Here is a 25,493-nt window from a genome sequence, read left to right as displayed (position 1 = left end):
CCATCTGTACCTGTGGCTTAAAAAGCAGCATTTTCATAGCTTCCGGGACTGTCAACCAAGAAATTTACGTGAAAGAGTGTTTGAATAAACGTCTGCTGCCTTTCCTGAAGAAACACGGTTGTTCCGTACTGTTTTGGCCGGATTTGGCATCTTGCCATTACGGTAAAAAGGCCATGGAGTGGTACGCCGCCAACAACGTGCAGGTGGTTCCCAAGGACAAGAACCCTCCCAACACGCCAGAGCTCCGCCCAATTGAGAAATACTGGGCTATTGTCAAGCGGAACCTAAAGAAGACCAAAAAAACTGCTAAGGGCGAGCAGCAGTTCAAGGCAAACTGGCTTTCTGCGGCGAAGAAGGTGGACAAGGTGGCTGTACAAAATCTGATGGCAGGGGTCAAGCGTAAGGCCCGGCAATTCGGATTTGGAAAAGCGGAAGCCTAACTGAATATTTTTTCTGAATTTTATACTAATTGAACTTGAAAAAGAAATTTAATTTGATTTTTTAAATAAACGATTTCACCGATTTACACGCGTTTTCCCTTGACCAAATTTTGACCGTATCACCCTTTATCTTTTGTTTTGCCGCTTTTTTCAAAACAAATTTTCAGATCTCAAAACAACGAAAAACCGTCTGGGAAGGAAAAGGTTAATGAAGCAAATCTCAGATCCATCGATGAGTGATACCAATATTTTGACAAAACTACACGGCTTTGAAACATCGTCTAAATAGCACTTCATGTGCTCAATTCGTCTGTCGATCCACTACTTCGAACTGATCCATTCGAACGAAACCCGTAATTCCACCTCTAAAGGAAGTTACATCCGACTTCTACGTAATGGGCACTTATCCGTCAGATTGAAATATCTTTAATTGCATTTGACAGCAGTTTTGACGTTTTGAATGGATTCCACTTTAGTAACGTGAAATCCCCATACGGCACACACCTTTGCCCGCAATAGTGCATACGACCCCCGTCCGCCTCCATCCCCAAAAACCAATTTCCGGTAAACGGCTTGCGGATTCAAATTCAATCAAATCGCATTTTTCGCAACAAACTCCAGTCCCGACAAAAGCATGTGTTTTCCGCTCCAGTCCTATGTCCTATGTATTTTGCATTGAACGTTCCATTATTGTGTCGCAGCACAATCCCGAGGGTGCACCGAACATCAGCTTCAACGACCCGATCTATTGTTTGCCATTGTTATTACTATCATGTACCGCAGTCCTAGCGAGTCGCGTGTTTATTTATTTATTAGCGATTTAATATTCACGTTATGGGACTGCGTTCATTTCGCATTCTACCTAACTTTAATTGATATTTACAGGATTTTGCGCCGGCCAAGCTTTATGGGTTTTTGATTTTGCATTCATTTGTTCGTTCATTCGGTGTGTCTATTTTGATAAAACAAAAAAAAAAACGGTGCACTCTTTATCGGGCTATTACCGCATAAATGTCAATAATTGTAATTCCCTTCTTTTGTGTTGGATTGGGTCGCAGCAATGAATTTGCTTGTTTCAATTTTTCACGCCTGCCTCACCGCCATCGAGTGTGATATGTTTTACTCTGTCTCTATATTTGAATTTGACTGTCGTTTGCGTTATTGTTGTTGTCATATAAATTAATAATTCCACAGTTGCGGCAACTGTGAACGGCGTCAATATTTGGTGGCATTTGTGGATCTTTTTTTTCCCTTGTCAGTAGATTTCAAAATGCCGGTCGGATGAGCAAAACCGTAAAAATGCTGTATGTGTTTGAAGTTTTTCGATGGTGGTGGTTATGGTGGGATCAAAGTGGAGTATTTTTTGCGATAATTTTTTTCCTATTTTATATGACAGCCAGCGCAACTCGATGAAATATTTTGACGCCTGATCGGGTTTTGCCGAGTAATGGTTTTATGTTGAAATTTTTTTTTATGGAAATAAAACTCACACTCAAGCCACTAGGCTGATTCGGAAAGTTGAACGGAATAAACTTGCTTGGGTGATTCCTCCAGGAATTAATGAACTGCAAAGTTAGAAAGTTGCAAACTGGTTGTGGTAGCTTGACAGCAACTAGTTTCAGTTACTACAAAGTTGCTGCATCTTACTTGATGATCAAATGTTACTTTTCTAATCATAAATTGTGCCAAAGTAACAACAAGCTGCAGCAACTTGAGTGCGCCTGAGTTTAGTTACTTAAAAGTCAACACGATAATTGTGTGGCAAATGTTCTACTTAGGGAGTTCATTAATGAATAATTCTGAGCGTTAAAATTGACTTGATGTGAAAAAATCGCAACACTTTATAGAGAGTATAAGATTTCATGGAAATATTGATAATTTTTACTTTCAAGGAAGGGCGATGACGAATCACTCAAATCACATCTAGAACTCAAATTCCCGAAACCAGCCTAGTGCATCCACTCATCTATTCATCAACCGCCGCACTCTCCCCACTCTCACCACATATTCGCCATCGCGAATGTTGTTTTTTTCCTTTTATCTAAACGACTATAAAAATTTCTCTAAAAAGCTATAAAATACACATTTTTCCCTTCATCATCATCCCGGAATGGACGATGTTGTGAAACCAGACAGCATTTTTTTTTTCTTCTTTCTCCTGTTGTTGGGTTATGGAATTCTGACGCTCGTACACACTCGGAAAATTATGAAGATATTGAACAACCCATTTTCCATCCCCGCAGCCGCCCAGGTGCTACCTTCGAAGAGAAAAACGATCAAGATAAATAGCACACATTGCACATGTACATCCCCATACGGCTGAATGAGATGATGAACTCCCTGGTGACTTTCACTTCACGTTTTTCGTAAATTTTCCTCGCACCTCGCTTACACTAGACTAAATTTAAAAATTGTAATAAAAATATACTCTCTTTCTCTCTCTTTCTAATACGTTTTCGTTACTTGTTTTTCGTCGCATTCGGTTTGGCACGTGCCATTTTTCTGGGGGAAAACAAGAAACGAGTCAATCGGAATATATCCAATTTCACCCAAAACTAGTCTTCGTTGCGGTTATCACACTCACACACACACTCACACGCTTAGCACTGTAGGTTTTCCCTTAATCGATTCCGATAGTTTTCCCACTCGACGAAGCTGGTCTCCTGACCGGGCTCCGTTCCCGTTCCCAAGGTGGAAACGGTAGAACTCACTTGGTTAATGTTGTTGTTGTTGCTGTTGTTGTTGCTGGTCTGGTGGTAGACACCAGACGACGACGACGTGTTGCTCAATTCCACCACCAGCGACGGCCGGGACGGATCGTCCGACTCGTAGTCCGGCGGCGGTTCCAATTCCTCCTCTTCCAGCTCAACAACGAGCTGCTCGCGGCGCGGTTGATGAGCTGGATGATACTCCGGTTCGTTTTCACAGCGGCACCACCACCGGCGGGGATCCAGTTCCGCGGCCGAAGCCGGATCCTGGACCGTCGCTGGCAGTCGCTGTCAGAATGGCGGTGGCGGTGGTCGATGGCCGTAGGCCGTGTCAAACATCACGTCGTCGTAGCATCAGGAGTAGGGGGACGCGAGCAGTGACTCTCATAATGGCACCATACCGCCGTTCCGGGCTGTCGGGTTACGAGCCATGTAGATGTCCATGTCGTGGTCGGTCCAGTTGTCGGACGTGTCGCAGTAGTTGTTGAGGGTGTGCGTCGAACCCGCCGTTGAGTAGCTGGGGATGATAGGGGAAGAGAGAGAGGAATTCGGTTTTTAATCATCTGTGTGGTTGAATCATGTTTAGATGGATATTTATGGCTTTCAGCTAGCGACCGATTTCACCGATGCGTGGCTGTGGTTCATACATGTTTTTATGCGAATACATTTATCACTATCAGGGGCTATCCATAAACTACGTAGATGGTTTTTGAAATATTGCAACCCCTCCCCTCCGACAATTGTTCATACATAAACAGTTTAAAGATTGGTATGGGCCGTGAACACTCGCCAGCTCCTTCTCTCATAAACTGTCTACGTCAGCGTTTCTCAATCTATGGGTTGCCCTCAGGTGGGTTTTAGAAATCAAGACAACTTGACCGAATGATCTTAAAATTTCTGAAATTTATGTTTAAATAGGTAATTGGGTTAGTTTTGCTAATTGCATTTTTTAATATTAAAACTTTGCAAAATTTTAAACAAATTTTCAAGCAAATTGATGATGGATCGAAATATTAATTTAATAATATAAATCTTTTAACGGAATCCTACTTTCTGATATATTTTTATGTTTCAAAATCATTTAGAAATTTAAAAGTTGTTTTTGTTATTCAGGGTCGTCCAGCCACCTATGGGGCCCCTGGTCTATTTTTTTTTATTGCGGAGCCCCCTATGATTTGATATCATTTTTCAAATTCTAGCACACATGAAATAAAAAATGGTACTTGCGACTATCCTTTTTCGTTTAAATTTATTTTGTAACCTTCTTTTATTTTAACTAAATTTGTTTAAGACTCCTCATCAGTGCTGATAAAAATCATTCCTTCTACACTCAACTTAGCTGAAAATCAGGACAACCTTAACAGATAGACCAACTACCTACATGAATTTGAATTTTGACATAAATATATTGTCTCGATCAAGGCAACCTATGAGTATCGAAGTCAACATTACTCGCGCAACACGAGAAAAGGGCCTATCATTGTTGATCGATTCTCTTCATCGATTTTCTCTTTCGCAAATAACCCGACAGCAAATAAATTTCCCATTGAGTGTGTTGTTTCAGGCGCAAGCTAACATCACCTTCTGTCGAACTGTGCTGCGAGCAGTGCTGTTAATTTTCAAGTCATTCGATTGAAGATGAACAAATACAACCATTGAATCAATTCTGTGAAAACGAATTCTCACATGGCCCCTTTCTCATTCGAAGCTCATCGTCACTGTCAATTGAGTCACTCACTATCATTTGATATACGACAGTGGAGTATAGTAGAAACCCAGATAAAGAAAATTTAAAGTCTATGTCGACCCAATATCGTGTTGTTGTCGGGTCAATTTTGGATTTATTTCGGGTCAACATAGGGTTGGGGTTTTGTAGAAGTTAGGTTGGTGTCCGGTTGGTTTAAATTTTTCGCCGGAATGTCGACCAGAGCTCCGTTTATGTGTAGGTTACACTCAATTGAATGATATCAAGCGTTTCTCAAAGGAGAATGATCCATGCCTTCGTCAAATGACTAAGCAACTGATGTCACCTCTTTGATAGCGGATAGCTGCTTTTCTCATTTTCATCAAAAATGTTCAATTGATTTTGAGAATTTACAGCACAGGCTGCGAGCTTAGCGAGAAATTCGTTTATGTTGCTGTGGTAAACCAAAGAGAAAGTCGTTGAAGAGAATCAATCAACGAGGATAGGCCCTTTTCAAATGTTATGCGATATTTTTTTTTTGTTCATTCGTGGCTCGATGCTTATTATCGTCTGTGTTTGTTGTCAATGTCAATATTCATATATTAATCTTGGTGGGGATGATTTTGAGGATCAAATGCAAAATGATTATTTTCATACTACACAAATATAGCGCTGTAGAACGTGTTGTGTTGGTTTTCATACACAGATTGATGGAAAATTATTTCCTCATGCTTAATTGATGATAATATCGAGGTTTTAGGCTCTGGAGTCGACTATTATCAAAATAATCATTTTACCCAAAATAAATTTGATTATTTTGCTTTTGAGGAGCGCTTCTGATTTTGACAATTTTGGGTTGGATAATCAAGCAGTGGTGGATATCAACAAACGCACATTCGTTGATGTATAATGAACTCATTTGCAAGCATGGGAAAATTCATTCACTCGCGCGAGCACCACAGAATCAAAATAGCCATCCTCGCCTACAAACAGATTGCCGAACGAGTGTAAATTCTTCCTACCAAGTGACTCTGCAGCTCGACTCAGAACTGACAGCAGTAGAAGGAAATTGGCGTTGACGGCGACTCTGTAGCTCTTTACTCCTATGAGAAAATCCATAAGCAAACGTCAGACTGTGCGTGAAACATGGCGGACTTTGTACTATCCTTTCACTCCACCGAAAATTCCTATAAGAAACTGTCTATATTTGCTGAAAGAGCAAATTTTTCGACGGTGCCGTCAACGCCAATAAGGATAAACTGAAAGGCAGCCGAACAATTTTCTCTAGCGAGGGAGAACCAGATTGAATGCGAAAAATCCGAATGCTAACGATTTAAATAGCCGAGTCAGATAGTTTTTGGCTCACTGATTTAAATCAGTTGATTTGGCCACAGCAGTTTTAAGTTTTTTGTATGACGCTTATGTTTATGTGTTACAGTATAACAGTCTTCTCGATATTAATAGCGATTTAAATGTGTCAATGTATGTTTAAAGCTAGAAAATAAAAAGTGATTCTTTCTGCAAAATTCTCATTCAGCTCACTCAGCAGAATGCAATCGTAAAAGGCTCAGCATGGAAAAAATAATAAGAGAGGAATCATCCACACTACTACACTCAGAATCATTCATGTTACGCTCAGCTGTCTGTTTTGCTCAATTCTGCATTTATCGAAGAAAATAGAAGCAATGCGAATACGAACGAAATCAGAGCGGCTCGCACAAGCTCCTGTTCGTCTATGATGTTGATGCGTGTGAGTGAGTTTTTTTTCCTTTGGTTTGTTTTTTCCGTCGATCTTATTTTCCGTGCTGAGCACCAATGCTACCGACGTGCCAGGAAGGCAGCTCCCACACCTGGACCCTACCTATCGACCCATCAACTCATGAACCGGGTACCAACGGCTTTACTTCCCATCCGAAGGAAGGCGCGATCAGAGATGTTATGCCTCAGAACATCCCGGCGGCGCCGACTGGTATTGAACCCAGGCCTGCTGGGGTGAGAGGTAATCACGCTTACCACTACACCACCGGCGCCGTTAGCGTGTGAGTGAGTTGAGAATGCAAAATGGAACGATTTTTCCCATGCTTGCTCATTTGTTCGTTTCGCTCGTACTTCACAGTGAAGATATTCAAAACTAACGCAGTTCATCTACACTAGGTTGAAGCGCTACTCTTTGTGCGTGATGGTAAATGATAAAAACAGACACTGCTCATCATACATGCGATTCATGATCAGTAACCAATTAAGTCTGGTTTATAGCATCCGTCAATTTATGTTCACTCATTTTAGTCTATCTTGAGCAGTTGGTGGTCACCATTGAAATAAATATCCTGAAGATTATTTCCACATTTGGGAAAAGCAATATCCCAAAGTGAAATTTTGGTTTTATCACAGCCTTGTTTTCCATGATTTGGACTAATAGAATGCTTTAATACCTTGATAAAACTTGCAATACTACTTGCGTTTAGTCTGAAATACGGACATAATTAATCCATAGTAGTTAGTACAACGCATCTTCTTCTGGTTTCTTGTTCTGGCTAACTTAAAACAAACGAGAGCTGTTGAAAATATGCTCGCGGCTCTACCGAATTTTACTATGCTACCGGCCTAACTGCCCTAATATTCTTTTGAAAAAACTGACAGTATATGTGAGTCTTGCAACATATTATTGAAAAGGATATGATTGATGTCTCTGAGTCAGGGGCCCCTCCGAATTGGGGTCCTTGGCTTTAGCCCACCATCGCTCTACCGTTTATATGGTATTGTTGTGATTAATGGGTTATGTGGACGTTTTTAGGTTTTTTTTGAGTTTCCGGGCTGTTATATCATTAAATATGAGGATGTTTTGTTCGGTTAGAAAAGAGTTGAGATTTTTTGCTTAATTATTTCATAGTTTTACTTTGCTATTTACTTTCAATACTATTTTGTTGTTTTGAAACTTCTCATGCGTTACTTTCTCAGTGTTTTCAGAATATATTCACCGATTTTGGATTGATTTGGCATTTTTTTTAAATAGTTCGGTATTTTTTAGACCGTTTCAGAGTTTTTCAGTTTGTTTTTTCGTTTGAAAGTCATTTTTGTATTTTCAATGCCATTGTGCCTATTCAACATACAGTGTATCTCAACATTGATCGTACAGCAGTACCTAAATTTAAGAACACGTTTCTAAAAGCACAAGTTAAATAGATACGTCTCTGAATTTTTGGCAGCTGGTTCAGCATACATTTATCAATTTTTGGTTCAGTATTGGGAATATTTCGTTGAGTTTACAAAAAGATAGAGCAATTTAAGAAAAATGCCTTTTTCTTGAAAAACCTTATTTTATTGAAATAAAATGATCATAACTTCTTGAAATTTTACACACTTTTAGTCGTAGTAAGGATCATTCATTTGCCACTAATTTTTCTTAAACTCGTCCACTAGGTAAAAAGTTGAAAATCGAGCGTTTTGCTAAAATAAATCTAACTTCCTAGAGGCTCCTCTAATAAACACCAAAATGATAGCAATAAATCAATAAACATCTGTTCAATCACCAGCCACGATTTAAAAAATACGTCTATTTGCCATGTTTAAAAAAAAATCTTCTAGGGTGTACGATCAATTTTGAGATACACTGTATGTATTCAATGTAGGTGGGTCACGAGCTTATGGGATTTCCCAAAGTGAGTTGCTATTGAAAAAAGTTTGAGAAACGCTGGTTTACGTAGTTTGTGATACCTTTTTATTTTTGGGTTTTTTTTTATCTATTCGATATGCACTAAATAATAATTTTGATCAATTTATAGAAATTTGAGTTTCGACTAATTCCGAATTTGTAATATTTTCAATATTCTAAACCAGAATGATTTGCAAGGTTTTGTAGCCATGATTTCTTAAAATTAGAATTTAGTTTAGACTCCAGTCCTAAAACTAAAACCAAAGTTGCGAGACATGTGAAATGTATCGGATCTAGGACTTGGAAACAGCTGAATATTTAAGATCTTGAAAAAAAAACTTTCAAATCAAGATACTGGATTTAAAAAAAATCACCGACTTTGAAATATTAAAAAGATTTCAGTTAGAGCAACATCTCGAGCTTGAAGCAATTAAAAAAAAAATCAATATCCCAAATCAAGAAGATTGTTCAATATCCTGAATTTTCCATTGTTTTTATGGTCGTGGACTTCGAAAAAATAGCATGATCCCAGACGTCCTAGACTAAGATATTTATTATGTAACTTTTGATAAACGTGGCTTTGAGAAATTACGTTAAATTAAAATATAATAAATCGAGATTACGAGTTTAAAAAAAAACGAACGTTGAAAATTTCCAAAACTCAAAACCAAAATTTGAGAGTATATGGATCTCTGATTTGTTCAAATTTTCAAATGTTTAAAAATATCCCATCAACATTCCGAGTTTGATAAACATTTTTAGATCTAGATCTCACATCACTTAAGGGGATACATATAAGTAAGTCGGTAAAAATCATGGGTTGGTATAAGCACACATTTAAATTTTTGTTTGATCTTGTTTTCCACTGTAAACAAAATAAATATGAAGACATTACTTTTCATCTACTTATCTCATCACTGCTTTGACCAAATCGGCTCATTTTTGGGGTGAAGAAATCGGCCTTTATCATGCACCCGGGATACATCTTGCGAGTCTTCACCCCAAATGTCAACCAATTTGGTCCATCCAGTCCTGAGATATCATGGGAGCCATAAATCAACTCTGTGTTTCGAGAAAATCCATCTTTAGACCTCAATTATTTACAAACAGCAACATTGGGGCCTCATAGCCTAGTCAGTAAAGGCACGGTATTACCAAGCCGGAGGCGGCGGGGGTTCGATTCCCGGTCCGGTCGAGGGAATCTTTCAGGTTGGAAATTTTCTCGACTTCCCTGGGCATTGAGTATCATTGTGCTTGCCACACAATATACAAATTCATGCATTGGTATTGGCATCGAAAGCTTTCAATTAATAACTGTGGAAGTGCATTTAGAACACTAAGTTGAGAGCACGCAATAAGCTAATATGCGCTAAGCAATAAGCTTGAAATGCGAATAAGAAGAAGAAGAAGAAGAACATTTCCAAATACTAATACTAACACGTGTTTACTGATACGAATCGAATTCGACCAATACTAATACGAGCCGCCTTTATTCGTATGGGCCACGGGAAATGAATGTATGGCGATAGCCACTTTTAATAAAAGCTATCAATAATTAGCACTTTTTACCCAATATTATTTCTACATAATATATCCATTATTACAAAGAACAAAATGTAGAAATATGTAGATAAATCGCCGATTTTCCGGAAATCTTCATATTGCAGAATTATTTTATGCATCACTGGGGAGTGACACCTGTGGGATTTTTTGGTGGAAAGTAGTACCCTATTCTGAGGAGGATTCCAAAGAGAATTTTGAGAGTGTTCTGACTAAAATTGCAAATTAATTTTGAAGAGAATTATAAGGGATTTGTAAGGAGAACTCCAAGGTTCTTGTGAGTAAAATTTCAAGAGAAGAAGGGGAATGCAAAGGGAATTCTAGGGGGCGACCCCGGCGTAGTGGTTAGCATCCATACCACTCACGCCAAAGTCACGAGTTCAAATCTCACCCCCGGACAAGTCACGAATGACCCAAGAGCGTTAAAGTGACTATAATAAAAAAAAGGAATTCTGAATTCAATGAAAATTCTGAGGGAATTCCAAATTTGGTCACCATAGTAAAAACTTGAAAAGAAGGACATTTCATTTGAGGTTTGGAGATTAAGGAGGACAATGATTCCTAACAATTCTTAACAATAATGGAGGACAATGAGTTTTTATCAAACGTTTTAATAATATGTGCGCTATCACAAGATTCATGATTTGCAAAGGTTCAATTGAGACTATTCATAACTTGTAGTCGTTACCAATTCAATTCATCTTCTCGTTATATTTACGAAAAATGCATCAAACTACTCTTTATAATTCATTTTTGATACTTGGAAATGATCTAGTCTAGCTGATTTGCATGAAAACTACAGATTTACGGCCTTAAAACATGAAACATCTAAGCAACCTGTTTATTTTACCATTGATTCAGCATAGGACTCTAAGGCCGCTGCCATAGTGGGAGCGAAGAGGCGCGCTTTGCGTTCTATACAAAAGAATTCCTATTATTGATATTATTCCTTACATTCGATTTCACGATTGGCGTGCCTAAACAAATCAAGCGTAACTATTCAAATCGACGTATCTGCTTTTGTAAACAATCCCTTCAATCGACGGTTTGTTTTAAATGCGAACTCACTCACGCAATCAAACACCATCATCAGGTAGCCTACATTTTACATTCACTGAAAAACAGTAACAAGTTCTGCCCGCTCTAATTCGTGATGCATAAGAGATACAGATGTGAGTTATGGGCAAAAGTTGTAGCTAATAACAAACTCTACTAAAGCTCTATACATCATTTTGCGGATTGCTGTTGATGAAAAAGTTAGAGGCAAATGAATGTAAATGAATGCACAAAATGAATGCAAATGATTTTCCATGCCTGGGTAGGAGACACTTTCGCTTACTAGTTGGTGTTGTTAGTTTCTGTGCGTGAGCTTGCAGTTTTTTTTTTTTATTTAGAAGATTTTCAACCGTAGGCTGGTTCATCTCCGAAGGAGCTTGCAGTTGCCACAAATCGTCGATTAAAGTGATTGTTTACAAAATCAAATACGTCGATTTGAATAGTTATGCTTGAAATACCTAAAATCCCATAGAACACAATTCAATCTGTGTGGCTGTGTTCCATTTGGTGAATTTTAACTTAAATTGTACAGATAGAAACTCAAATAAACCTACTATTTAACCAGACTTATTTCTGGCAGACCAGGAATCAATTTTAACAAACACCTCGAAAATCACACGATCAACAACAGAGAAATTTTCAAACAATATAATTTATTTTCGAAATGTCAAATTTATGTAACAATTCAGAACAATGGAACACAGCCTAAAACTTTCCCTGACACTTCGAAAATAAATTATAACGTTCGAAAATCCCTCTGTTGTTGATCGTCCGATTTTCGAGAAATTGTTTGTCAAAATTGATTCCTGGCTTGTCTGAAATAAGTCTGGTAGAATAGCAGGTTTATTTGAAAATTTTCCATCTGTCAAATATAAGATAAAATTCACCAAATGGATCGCAGCCTAAATGTAGAGGGGTTGACAGCTGTAGTATACTCCTAGTCCCATCGAATGGCATTTGCTAGATAAAATGAGGATGCGACATAATTAAACAAATATGCTCGGCAAACAATGCTTTTTGAAAACAAATTTATGATTATGTTACTGGAAAAAATGCAAGAATCAAAAAGAAGGGGATTTTCTGGCAAAAGGAGGATGTTGAAAAAATATTGAAAAAGAAGGACATGTCCTCCTTTAGGATACAATATGGTAACCCTAATTCCAAAGGAGTTCTAAGGAAACTTTCGTGGAAATTTCCAACGGAGTTTTGAAGTGACTTTTAAATGAATTCTTAGGAGAGTTATTTTGTTGCTTTTTCTGTAATATTTTTAGAGAACTCAAAAAAGAGTTTATTGGGAATTCTGTGGAACATTTCTTGAAATTTACGGGACTAATCCAAGCGCATTCTGTGTGGAATTTAGAGGAAATTTTGAAGGTAATTCATAGGGAATTTTAGGAGAACAGTTAATGAATACTGAGGAGAGTTTATTTCATGAAAATTCTTTGCGAATGTATTATGGAGCAAATTAAAATGGACTTTATTGCTTTAGGTTTCAAGCACTTTACAGTTTAATCCAAGATACATTTTTAAAACCTTAGGATTTTGAAAATTAAAGTAACAGTTCGAATTAAACTACAAGCCTGAAAATTTAGTGTTGCCAAAATCGAACGGTTTATATTGAAATTTTATTTATGATTTAGTTGATTTTGGACCACCGTGAGTCATCTCGATGACATATGCGTTATTAATAATTAATCTTTTATTAAACAATGTAATCACATGGAGCAAAAATACATTATTTTCAAAATCCGTTCGACTTTGGCACGGTGCCAAAGTCGAACCCCGTACCGAAAACGACCAATTTTGGTTTTTTTTGCCAAAATCAAACGGGTACTGTATTGCTATTTTAGACTTAGTAAGAAAGCGATAAATCGAACTTAATAAAACAAATTATTGTCTGCTGGAATTAAACTTATCATCCTTTGAAAAGTTACCAGTTCCTTCAAGATGTTGCACGCCTGTCTACGCCCTTCGGTATTGATGTTAATAACATAAAATGTTGCCATAACATATAAGTTTCACATGGAAAAAATAAGGAATGAGTAGATCTTTTGTTGTTAAATGATACTCCTGATAATAGCAGCTTTCTGTTAGAAATTAAAGAATTTAGGATTTAGAAATAAATTAAGTACTATTAATTCAAATTATGGTTATTCAAACAATGCATTTACAATTTTATCTGTCTTTGTAATTACATTAGAATTAGAATATATAATGAAATAACCAATTTCCTGGTTCTGCTAAGAATATGCTTTTAAACACACTATTTAAATTAAAACAAAGGCAAATTTTGATAGTTTTGATGATAATAAACAGTTTATGATACTACTCTGGAGTGTGTATTAGAGTGATGCAAAATTTGAAATTTTCGCTCCACAATACTTAAACGATTCCAAATCGGATCCTGACTAACCTCTCAAAATTTGAACCCATTTGGTGAGAAACTGAGATCGCACAAACCATTTGAAGTTTGTATGGGAATTACTTTGGTAAAACCAAGATTTTTGTTCATGTCTATCTAATAATTCATCATATCGGTTTGCTTTCAACTGTACTTGTAGGAAATTTTCCCAGCTACAACTTTGTTGAAGATCACTTCTTGATTAAATGCAAGGATCGAAAGTTATCAATGGTTCAATGCACTGATGTCTTATGATCATGCTCAATCAACTGCTCAGCAGGCAACATTGGTGTTTCTGGGGCGTTGAATAGGACACAAAAATCATGGCTACTATGTCACACTGCAAAATACAGTGTTGCCTACAGAACAGCTGCTTGATCATGTCATAAGATTACCAATCTGTTAAATAATTAATAACTTTTTCCTGTCTCGTTTTACATAGAAACAATCTTTAGCAAAGTTGTAGCTGAGAAAATTTTCTATAAGAATGGCTTTCGAACTGTTTCGCAGCTCAATATAGAAAAAGACTAGAAGGCAATGAACAAAAAGTTGAGATTTCCCATAGTAATTTACACGCAAACTTCAAGTGACTTGTGCGAAGTCTGTTTCTAACCAAATGAGTTGTAACTTTGGGAGGCTAATCAGGACCCAATTTGAAACCATTTAAGCACGGTGGAGCGAAAAAGTCAAATTTTGCATCAGTCTAGTGTGTATACACCCTGTCAAATCATTCAAATTTTGCTATTAGTAAAGTTATTGTCATTGCATTCTTTGATCATATATTAGAATTTTGACCATTTTTTAAACTTTTTAATGATTAATGGGAGTTAATGATTATTCGAGAGCAACCATGTATTTGAATGATTATAAAAATTCAGCGATGTAGGGTTTTTGATCTAGTTTCCGTCCTACTAAGCACAACCCACGCTTTACCTCAAGTTCTTGAACGAGTTTTAACAATAACTGAAATGTTTCTATCAAAGATGACTTTTAAACTTATTCCCCTTTCCATAAGTACCGTTGAATTTGATATAGAGCCACACATTGTTGAGATATTGTTAAAAATCTAACACTGCTTCTTGATTCCAAATTTGTCCTACGAGTTTCAATTCCGTCCAAACGCATTGAAACGCCAATGGCTTTTCTTCGTCCTATGGATGAAGGTAGAAAAAGCGAGTTTGCTATTAGGAATAGGCGATGTCGATGCAATTTTTACAGAATCGATTTTTTTGCCTCGAAAAATCGATTTTTTTCATCCGATCTTTTTCTGTTCGATGTTTGACAGAATCGATTTTTCAAAGTTGATATCGATTTTTTACTCATTTAAACTTTTTTTATAAAGCATTTAAAAAAAAAAACAAAACGCCTAAATTACCAAAGGAGAAAATAAAATCGCCGAACTCTTTTTATGTTGTTGTTGATTATGTTGAATCAAATGTTATCATTGAATTCTTGAAAAAAAAAGATAAACAAAATGGTATTTCACTATCCCAAAAATATGTTTTTTTTTTGAAAATCAAGCGATTTTAATTTCATCGTCCTCAAATTTTGCTAAACACCCTTTCAATCTTGGGCTTTATTTATTTGTTACTTTTTATGTTGTGTGTACTTTGGACCCATTCTTTCTAATTCATCCAGCTGATTTTGTTTGCAAAAAAAAACACGCACTCCTTGATGCAAAAAAACATTGGAAAGGTGAGTTTTAATACCTACACACTAAGATTATTTAACAGATTTCTGTAAAATTTTACCGAAATCTCAACAGCTGAACGTTCGGTAAACAATTTTACAGTTTTGCTGTAATTATTTACAGATATCTGTGAAAAATTCACAGATAATTGTGAAACATTACAGGAAATCTGCGAAACTGTTCAGCTGTTGAGATTTCGGTAAAATTTTACAGATTTCTTTAAAAATTTCTAAGTGTGTACAGAAGATTTTGAAAGCTCAGATATAGAGTTGAAGTTGAATAACACACTTAGAAAAAAATCATGTAAATTTAGGTGCTCTGAGCCTGACATATACGAGCGTCAATTTTGACATAAAATTGTGTCATAATAGACGTGAAATTCAACTCAATAAAACGTATTTTTCGTCGAGTAACGAACTTTTCTGTCTCGGAGCATTTAATTTTACATTACATGTTTGTTTACGTCTCATCTTTTATGTCAAAGATGGATTCCGTCACATGTAAAATTAGGTATTTCTAACTGTGAAGCTAAATATTCGCAATATTTCTTAATAATTCGGTTTCAATATTTAAATCGAGGGGGACGACTCTATCTACGATGTAGGAAATATTGTGATTTGCTGTGGCTAGCTGTGCGTACGCTGAGTAGATAGAAAGAAGATTTATCACGATTTGGGAGATTTCCTGCAAAAAGATGATGCGCGATGCAAGTAGATGCGAGAAATGAAAGAAGATTTTTAGAAGATTGATTAGCTAGTGTGAGATTTTTCGAGCATCTAGAATTGAGATTTAGATGTGTCGCCCCCCTCGCCAATTGCTTTTGTGAATTGGTTTTATACAAATAAATGCTCTCACACATACACTAAAACAACAGGAAGAGGAATATTACGTCTAATAAGCATAATTCAAATATTTAAAAAAATCGATTTTACTCGAATCGATTTTTTTTCTTTCGATATTTTAGAGGATCGATTTTATAGTCAGTTTTAGAATTGATTTGACAACATCGATTTTTTGTTTCAAAACGCCCATTCCTATTTGCTCTAAGAGCGCTTCTTTTGTTTTGAGAACAATGTGTGTAAATATTCACACAATATGCTCTAATAGGCTTTGTGTTGTAGCTTGTGAACTAACGCATCGGTACAAACGTGTTACTGATTTGTACACGGTAAAATCATTGATTATACTGATATTTTCTGCTCGATAGAACGGAAATGAACGGTTAAGACGAAGTAGCGCTCTATCCTATGTTTTTTGGTTATGAACTACAATTTTTCTAAAATATTGACTTTTGAGTAATGGAGGATCGTGACAGTTAATGCGTTTATAAAATATATTGTTCAGAAGCGAAAAAACATACATCACTGAAAATGTTCAAAATATCAAGCAACAAAATATAACGTGCAATAGGGTCTTTGGTCCCGAAACCATGAACATCATGAAAATCGATTATAATCAATGTTTTGCAATGTTAAACCAAAATTAAAGTCCATATTTATATTTTTCCATAAAACTAGATTTAATAATCTTTCATTTGATTTTTCGATCTAACAAAAACGGTCCAATGGTTCAAAAGTTATGGATTAAGAAAATAGGAAAACCATTGATTTTTCCGACCACCCTAACACGGAGGGATCAAAATTACCAATTGTTAGGAAATTCGAAGATCCACTCTAACTTTTTTCTATAAAATTGCTGATATATACTTGAGAGTTCAATCGTTAAGAAATCCCTTTGAACACCGGCTTTGGAATTCGAAAAAACAAAGATTTAACTACTACAGGCCATTCAGAGTTACACTTACCGACTGCCGGGACGATGCTGGTGCGTGTGAACGTGGGCCCCGTTCAGCTGGTCGCGGGAGCGGGATCTCGGCCGGGTGCGGCGCGTGCTGGACGCTATACTGTGCGCCGGGCCCCCGTGTACGATGGATCCGGCGTAGGAGGCCCGGGACATCCGTTCCGAAGCGGCCGCCAACGATTGGCGCGATTGTCGCAGTTCTGCGGATGCAAGATCTTATTTTGATTATAAATATCTAGATTGTCCTGTAGGGGCAAAGATGGACCCACCTGGTCGGGAGTTCACTAGGTTGCTGGGGAATGCCGATCCCAGGTAGCCCCGCTGCGAGTGGTTCGAGTAGCTGTGATGCGATTGACCGTCGGCAATGGACCGTGCCTTGCCGACCTTGCCACCGACGGCGGAGAAGTGCGACACGTGGCTACGCAAGTCATCCGGAATGGCTTGGTTCTCCATGGGGTAGATTCGGGGTCGCGGAATCGAACGGCCACTGTACGCTGAAACTTGATCCCAATCCTGTCGTGGCGAGGCAAACAATTTCCAAACAGTGGCAAGCGGAGAAAGAGAAGAGGAAGAAGAAGATGGAAGAAAAGTTTCGTTCCGGATTAGCGGGGACGGGTTCTGGTCTGTTCTCTCAACTCAAATGGAGCGTTAAATTGGGCTCTGTCGTCTATTTGTCAACCACCACCACCAGCAGCAGCAGCAGCAGCAGCAGCAGCATCGCCAACCGTATGTTTGTGTGTGCACCATCAATTCAACACCGTCACCAAGTGTAATTTGTTAGTTGCGTTTCCCTTCACCTCTTCCCGTAGCTGGGATAATGACGTTGATGACGATGATACTGCTGACTAGTTCCTTGACGGGAGGTGCTCATTTTCCACAATTTTCCCCGACCTGTGTGTGTGTGTGTGTGTGTGCTTATTTCTTGTTTGCTTCCCTTCGTCCTTGAACAGGAGTTGGAACCTTGGCTTGGAGCCTCAAAGTTTTCCAGATTATTAAATGCAATAAACATGATAAGCTAACGACTCAATTACATTCACAACATTATGTGTACGTGTGACTGCGTGTGTTTGCATGTATGTTTGTGTGTGTGTATTTAGGATGCACTTTCTTTTCGTACAAGGTGTAGAAGTTGGTCTACTCTGTTTTGTAAGTTTTTCTCGCCTTCGCTTCCAGCACCTTTAAGGAATCCACATATGTGACTTTCTGGGTATGCTCTAGGAAGGTGCTATGTATGTCTTGTTGACCCATTCGATTCTTGTGGATTTGGATATTGTGTATTGTATCTACAGAAATAGAAGAATTTATTCCGCCACCTTAATTTATTTTTCCTGAAGCGTTGAATTAGGAAATCTTTGTTAGAAAAATAGCTAGAATACACGGGTTCTTCAATTAAAGATTGATGGTAGTAATTCAGCAGAAATGTAGCATTTTATGTTCTTTTAAATTTTGCAGAACCAAATAGGTTCAGTTACATAGTATGCAGTTCCTTCCTTCCTGTTTCACGTCGCCAAGATTCTCCCCCTAACTTTCTCCGTTTTTCCAGGCTGATGCCACCCAAGCAAATCACCCTAATTCGATGTTCACTCGGCCGCACCTTGGCATTAGCCGAAGGCAAGTGAACCGAAAGTGGAGAAAAATTAGAATAATAATTAGAGTGTAAATACGAGTGCGGCGTAATCAAGCCAGCATGCGTTTCCGAACAGAAAGATGCACTTAGGCTGCTCAGGAAAGTGCAACGCAATGTGTGCAATTACTGCCGGAGTGGAAACGAAGAAAGAGAAAAAACAGCCCTAATCAGTCAGTCAAATGCGGCACGCTTTTCCAAACCAGAAAGGGAAAGCTTTTCCATTTTCCGCCTGGCTGAGAACGCTGAGTTGCCGCTACCGCGGTTCGGTTCCGAACAAGTGAATCAGGAAGGAAGGAATTTCTTTTTCGTTTCGTTCGGCTCTTACACTGCTCGGTTCGTTTTTATTTTATTAAATTTTATTAACTGCTGCGACTCAACTAAATCAATTTCGAGATGACTGCGAATGCCCGTAAAGTTTCATGACGTCTGGGTGAACCAGATTTGTGGGGTGGGGGAAAAAAAAGTTGCCGCCATCAGAACGAGTGTGAGGATAAAGTTTTTCCCCAGCTCTGCCATCTACGTCACCGCAAAAGGACGACCTTTGGTCGGTCGACCGGCCCAAGTGACGGTGGCTTTTGGTATAATCGTATTTATCGCTTGAACTCTCTTTCTCAGAACCGGTAGAGAAGTTGGCTGCCGACTGTTACCCGGTGGTAGTTTATTTTCATTTATTTAACGCTTATCCTCGTAGTTGTTTATATATTTTTTTTCTCCTAACTCTAGCTTGAACTGTGATGTTTTGGTGTATGTGTTGTTTATCTTTTAACTTAGTCTTTTCATTGGATTGCATAGACGGACACAGTTAAACCGTATAATATAATTATGCATGCTGGTCTCGCGCGCGCAATTACATGTCCTTATTCTCGTTTCACTATTAAACCAGAGCGGAACAGGAAGGAGTCAACCAGGGAGACGTTTGTAGTCATTTTTCATCAGCCATCCCCCACCCCCACACGTATGGATAAATGTATTTCGTTCGGGTGCTGCTAGAAGTGTGTTGTAGTTAGGAGCTCCTGCGATGAAAGCGCATAAATTTTCATTCACAAGTAACAACTTTTGCTCACAGTTGAAAAGCGGAACGGAATGGGGTTGGAAGTTTTGCTCCGTTTCACTGTTGCAGTACCGAAGCGGAGAGGATGTTGTGGATGTTTTTTGGAGAAACATCCGTGGTTTTAGATAACCTTTTAGAGCGCTCTTATTACGATGGCTTAGTCAACTTGCGCATGTTCTCAGCGTTTGACAAATAACATATTTGAACACCCAATCTTATGGTCCTTAAGATACATTTTTTTACACATCGAAATTGTATCACAACTCGAAAATGGAACTTAGCAAGTACCTTCTAGCGAAGACATCATATCAAGAATACTGGCAACTTTGCCAGACTCCAAGCGACAGATACAATAGCGCTGCGCTTGAGTGAAGGTGGAAGCAACACATAGGAAAATGAGCAAATACACAAATCTTTCTTCCGAGGATGTAATCGCGATTGTACCTGTCTTATAGCGTTCGTATGAGAAAATTGAAGAATTGCCAGTCTTCTTGATTTGTTGTCTTCGCTTCTAGCCAACATTTCGGTGGGATTATTTGTTTCAAATTTTTCTACCGGCCTACCACCTGATTTGTGAGTCTACAGCAAAGTTTTTTTTTATCTAGTTCGTTGCGCTCAATCAGCTTCACGGAGCCGATAATTCACTGTTCATTGTCTATAACAAAATTCACTTATTTCTGTGTCTAGTAGGAGTTGGGCCGAATACTCGCGGCTTAATCGAGGTTAGAGGGATTCATTGTCGAAGCATAGCTAACCAGCAAAGTTGTTCCTTAGGGGCTGTTCATTAACTACGTAGACAGTTTTTTTTAGATTCTTGCCCCCTCCCCCTCCCCCTGCATAGACAATTGTCGAAACACATTTTTTAAAATTTGTATGGGCCGTGGATAATTGCCACCCTCTCCCTCCTAAACTGTATACATAGTTAATGAACAACCTCTTATTTATTAAACCACAAGCTAAAAATTTCTGAGCTAAATCTAATATGGTTCATTCCAGCTAAAGTGGGTACAGAATATTAAAAAGTTGTGGTCGAAGCTACCGATTTAAGCCAAACTTGGCCATAACGCTTATTTTGATATTCTGAACCTTCTTTGATTTTGCTCTAAAGTGCCTAGATTTTTCTGGGCTATAACCCTGGATCTTTGAGATTTTTTTTTTTTTAATTTCAACTTTCAGAAGAGATTATTCCACAACCAAATGCTATTCGTGATCTTAGAACGTTAATTTAAATATTTTTTTTTTTAAATGTAGATTCTCATAGGTGTACCCACATTTTGGGTTTGTTATAGTAACTGTAGACTGATTACTGGTAGGTATCCAAATTGTCAAAAAATGGCCTATTTTCACCATGGGCGGGATTTTTTTATTTCTTAATATTTTGGGCTAAAATTTTCACCACACTTTGAAAAACTTTTCAACTAGAAGGGTAAATGATTTGGACAAATAGTTTTTGAGATATGACCAGATGAATGAGTGGTAGTTTTGAGGTTTTCTGGTGGAAAATCAATGCCATTTAATATTTTTTTTTGTCTTGAATTCCTTCACACCGATGGTACAATAATATTTTTATGTTATTTTTCACATGTTCTGGGCAGGATTCTCATCATATAAAATCATAACTAGCTATTTTTTTTACCTCTGTTCGGCACCTAACACCACTGCGACCAGTAATTTGATCTTTTGTAGTATATCCCGTGTCCTTAGTTTAGTGCACGTCGTATTACTCCATCACTATTGAGAAATGATGAAGTATTTGATTTTTTACAGTTGTCCTTCTCGCATTTATCGCATTTATTCGACTCTAATTGAAAGGTTCCGTTATTTATATCCTTCGGAGTGTTGAAACGCCCTCCAAAGGCGCGCCCCTTTGTCAGTCAAAATTGGATTCCTTAGCAACAAAATTAAGGAATGACATCGATAATGACCCTAGTCTTAACCACTTCAAACTAGGGAACAACGAATAGAAGATTAGGAATCACAGAGATGAAGACTAACTAGCTCATTTTTTTGCTTGTTTCAAGATCATCCTCGGTGGACAAAGCCGAGTCTTGTCACTATCAACAAGGCATAAAAAGTAACAAGGGCTAAAATGTGTTCCTTGGATTACTGAAAAATCCTGTTCCCCTAGTTTGAAGAAGTCAGGACTAGGAATCGGTGGTAGATCTTACATCCCGTAACGTACCACAAAAAGGTAATCTACCCACGTTACGGGGCAGCTATTTTATTTACTTCTGTCCATAATTTAATTGTGGTTCTAAAAGTGAAAAATACGTTCCTATGGGATACAGCAAAACGTTGTGCTTTAGAAGTACGATGAAATCAGATAGATTAGCAGGAAAATGGATACCTGCTGGTAATCATCCTGTTTACTGTAGTTACTACAACAAAACCAAAATGCGGGTACACCTTTAAGAATTATCATTAAAAAACCATCAAATTGACGTTCTAAGATCACGAATAGCTTATTTGTTTGTGGAGTAAGATGATTTTTTTTTAAATCTCGAAAATCAAGCGTTGCAGCCGAGAGGGATCTAGGTACTTCAGAGGAAAATCAAAAAAGGCATTTGTTCAGAATGCCAAAGTAAGCGTTTTGGCCAAGTTTGGCTCGAATAGGTGGCATCGACCATAGGTGGTGTTTCCACTTAAGCTGGAATGACATGTATAATGAACGAATTGTTATTGCTCGATCTTAACCTTAGCTCTCATTTTTGATTTGTGAGAAATCGACGATAGAAATCAAAACGCTCAATCAATAACGTTATATTCGTGGTATACATGTTTAAATTTTAAACCTAAAGTTTTAGCTCGTGTTACAACTAATATTGGGCAAGTTTACTCGATCGATTTTTGAGTGAAATGATCGATCCATCGATATATGAGCAGTTCCACGACAAGTTACAAATCGATCGGACTCGACCTTCTCCGATTTGCATGAAACTTTGCATAATTGTTTGTAATGGCCAATCATTCACAATTTCGCTAAAATTCGGCCATTGATGCCATTTTTTTTCAAAAAGATCTATTCGCCATTCTCAATAAATCGTAGGACAAAAACGTCATTTCCAATAGAAATAACGTCTGAGACCAGAGCTTGAAACGGTTGACGTTTTTTACTCGCTTCGTTGTTGTGCGCGAACACTGATGCTCTAGGGGAAACAGCCCTATTGTTGCGGTACGTTAGCAGCGTTAGAAGCCTATTGTTGTGTATGGAGACCTCCAAACACAACAATTGGCTTCTAACGCTGCTAACGTACCGCAACAATAGGGCTGTTTCCCCTACCGTCGTCTCTCTCACAAGGTCACAAGACGCAAACGGTAGAACAACGTTCGAGCAAAAAAAAAACTATCAAATAACTATCATATGGCAATGCGTGATTTCGTTCTAATTCCTCAATTTTATGTAAATTAAACAGGGTGTCCATCCAATTGAGAAAACCGGGAATTCTGGAGAATAAAACCCGATAATTTGGAGTTGCCGGGAAAAATTCGGGAAAACCCAAATCGCACCGGCAAAGATCATAAATACTCATCCCAAGAAACAAATCAAAAGAGGCTACTGCACAGAGGAAACTAGCAAAACTTCAACGTCTAGCATGCATTGCAATAACGGGTGCGGTGCGTAGAACCCCATAAAAAGCATTAGAAGCAATCCTCATGCTGCCCTTGCTTGAACATGTGCAACTAGAAGCGGATAGAAGTGCTCAAAGGCTCAAAAGATCTTAAAAAGTTATGCCAGGCGATCTTGTTGGTCATCTAAGCATCTTACAATACTTCCAAAGAGGACCAGTGATGAGTATGAATGGAGACTGGATGAAACCAGAGGAAAACTATGAAATTCCCTTCAACGTATGTAAAACGGCACGATCGGATTGGGATAGTGGTGGTCCTAACGTTCGTCAATATTTTTCACAGATGGCTCAAAAATTGGAATACGAACAGTTACAGGAAGCTTTAGCCCCGGGACAAATATTTCAGTTGCGATGCGACATTTTCCAACAGTGTTTCAAGCGGAAATTGTAGCCGTACTTGAATGTTCCAATGTTTGACTGAGGAGGAAATACAGATGTGCAAATATCTGTATTTTTTTCTGATAGTCAAGCAGCGCTGAAAGCACTGAGTGCTTACATATGTACATCAAAGATCGTCTGGGGATGTATTCTCTCGCTTTGGCAACTGTGCCAACGGAACTCAGTAACCTTATATTGGATACCAGGACACTGTGGCATTGAAGGAAATGAAATGGCAGACGACCTAGCCAAGTTAGGTTCCAATTCACAGTTTTTTTGGTCCAGAACCATACTGTAGAATATCATACTGTACGGTAAAATTGGAACTCAAATGCTGGGAAGAGCAAACCCATGTAACATTTCAAGTTTTATCGAGGTTTTATAACATTCTACAAGTCTAAATAATGGTCTACAGAACCTTCATAAAACCCAAATTGTTACTTGGGAAGGTTGATGGCCAATTGGATGACAGTCATAAACTGCAACCAGTTGAAAAGATGTATAACCTAATATAACATACACTAAAAAGCTCTTAAAGCTCAATAAAAGAGCTCTTAGTATATACACTAGAATGATGCAAAATTTTACTTTTTCGCTCCACAGTGCTTAAATGGTTACAAATCGGGTCCTGATTACCCTCCCAAATAACTCATTTGGTTAGAAACAGACTTCGCACAAGCCATTTGAAGTTTACATGTAAATTACTATGGGAAATCTCAACTTTTTGTTCATTGCCTTCTAGTATTTTTCCATATTGAGCTGCGAAACAGTTCGATAGTCATTCTTATAGAAACTTCAGCTACAACTTTGCTGAAGATCGTTTCTATGTAAAACGGGACAGGAAAAAGTTATTAATTATTTAAGAGATTGGTAAACTTATGACATGATCAAGCAGCTGCTCTGTAGGCAACACTGTATTTTGCAGTGTGACATAGTAGCCATAATTTTTGTGTCCTATTCAACGCCCCAGAAACACCAATGTTGCCTGCTGAGCAGTTGATTGAGCATGATCATAAGACATCAGCGCATTGAACCATTGATAACTTTCGATTCTTGCATTTAATCAAAAAGTGGTCTTCAGCTGGGAAAATTTCCTACAAGTACAGTTGAAAGTTTTTGAAGCAGACCGATATGGTGAATTATTAGATAGACATGAACAAAAATCTTGGTTTTACTATAGTAATTCCCGTACAAACTTCAAATGGTTTGTGCCATCTCAGTTTCTCACCAAATGGGTTCAAATTTTGAGAGGTTAGTCAGAATCCGATTTGGAATCGTTTAAGTATTGTGGAGCGAAAATTTCAAATTTTGCATCACTCTAATATACACTGGCCTAGTAACTGGGCACTGTCCTAGTAGATATCACATGAATAACATTGATCGGGTTCAGAGTGATATTTTTTGTTTCTGTAATTTGGAACGTGAAACCTCCGAACATCTGCTCTGCAGTTGTGGTGCATTACACAAGCGTAGATCTAAATTTCTTGGAAGTATTAGTTTACAACTTAATGAAATTTGGTCTGCAAATCCTGGAAAGGTAGTTGGTTTTATAAACCATATTATACCGGACTGGGAAAATATGTGTCCAGGCAATTAGCCGTCCACTCGTTAAATAGTGGCCGGTTTCATGAGACAAACAGCAAATAGGGGTACACGCAGTGGTTTTACTCCCCTCACCAGCAAGAAAAAAAAACAATGTTGGTTTTATCATATTCTTGTAGGCCATAATTTGGTCTTGAAGAATCCTTTAAACCTTTGTGCAATGTTACTTGAAATCAATCAATTTTATATCACATACACCATTATATTCTCTTGTT

The 25,493-nt window shown here is 37.9% G+C and overlaps 2 protein-coding genes across 3 annotated transcripts in view; one reads left to right on the top strand and one right to left on the bottom strand.

The window, feature by feature from the left end:
* Rab3GAP1 (RAB3 GTPase activating protein subunit 1) overlaps positions 1-25,493 on the top strand; it is a 584,432-nt gene that overhangs the window by 29,599 nt on the left and 529,340 nt on the right. The gene's annotated exons all lie outside the window — the stretch shown is intronic.
* haf (leucine-rich repeat and fibronectin type-III domain-containing protein hattifattener) overlaps positions 582-25,493 on the bottom strand; it is a 507,398-nt gene continuing 482,486 nt past the window's right edge. Inside the window, exons 9-11 of the mRNA XM_065225005.1 lie at positions 17,261-17,504; positions 16,996-17,206; positions 582-3,665 (exon numbers count right to left, since the gene is read on the bottom strand). Coding sequence (XP_065081077.1) covers positions 3,533-3,665; positions 16,996-17,206; positions 17,261-17,504 — 588 coding nt within the window. The 3' untranslated portion in view covers positions 582-3,532. The remainder of the gene's footprint in view (positions 3,666-16,995; positions 17,207-17,260; positions 17,505-25,493) is intronic.

This window comes from Ochlerotatus camptorhynchus, unplaced genomic scaffold (genome assembly GCF_037179485.1).
Source record: "Ochlerotatus camptorhynchus isolate MF236.1 unplaced genomic scaffold, CSIRO-AGI_Acam_v1.1 ptg000220l, whole genome shotgun sequence".
Lineage (NCBI taxonomy): Eukaryota > Metazoa > Arthropoda > Insecta > Diptera > Culicidae > Ochlerotatus > Ochlerotatus camptorhynchus.
The sequence above is the reverse complement of the archived record's forward strand: the minus strand, read 5'-3'. Positions and strand labels throughout refer to the sequence as shown.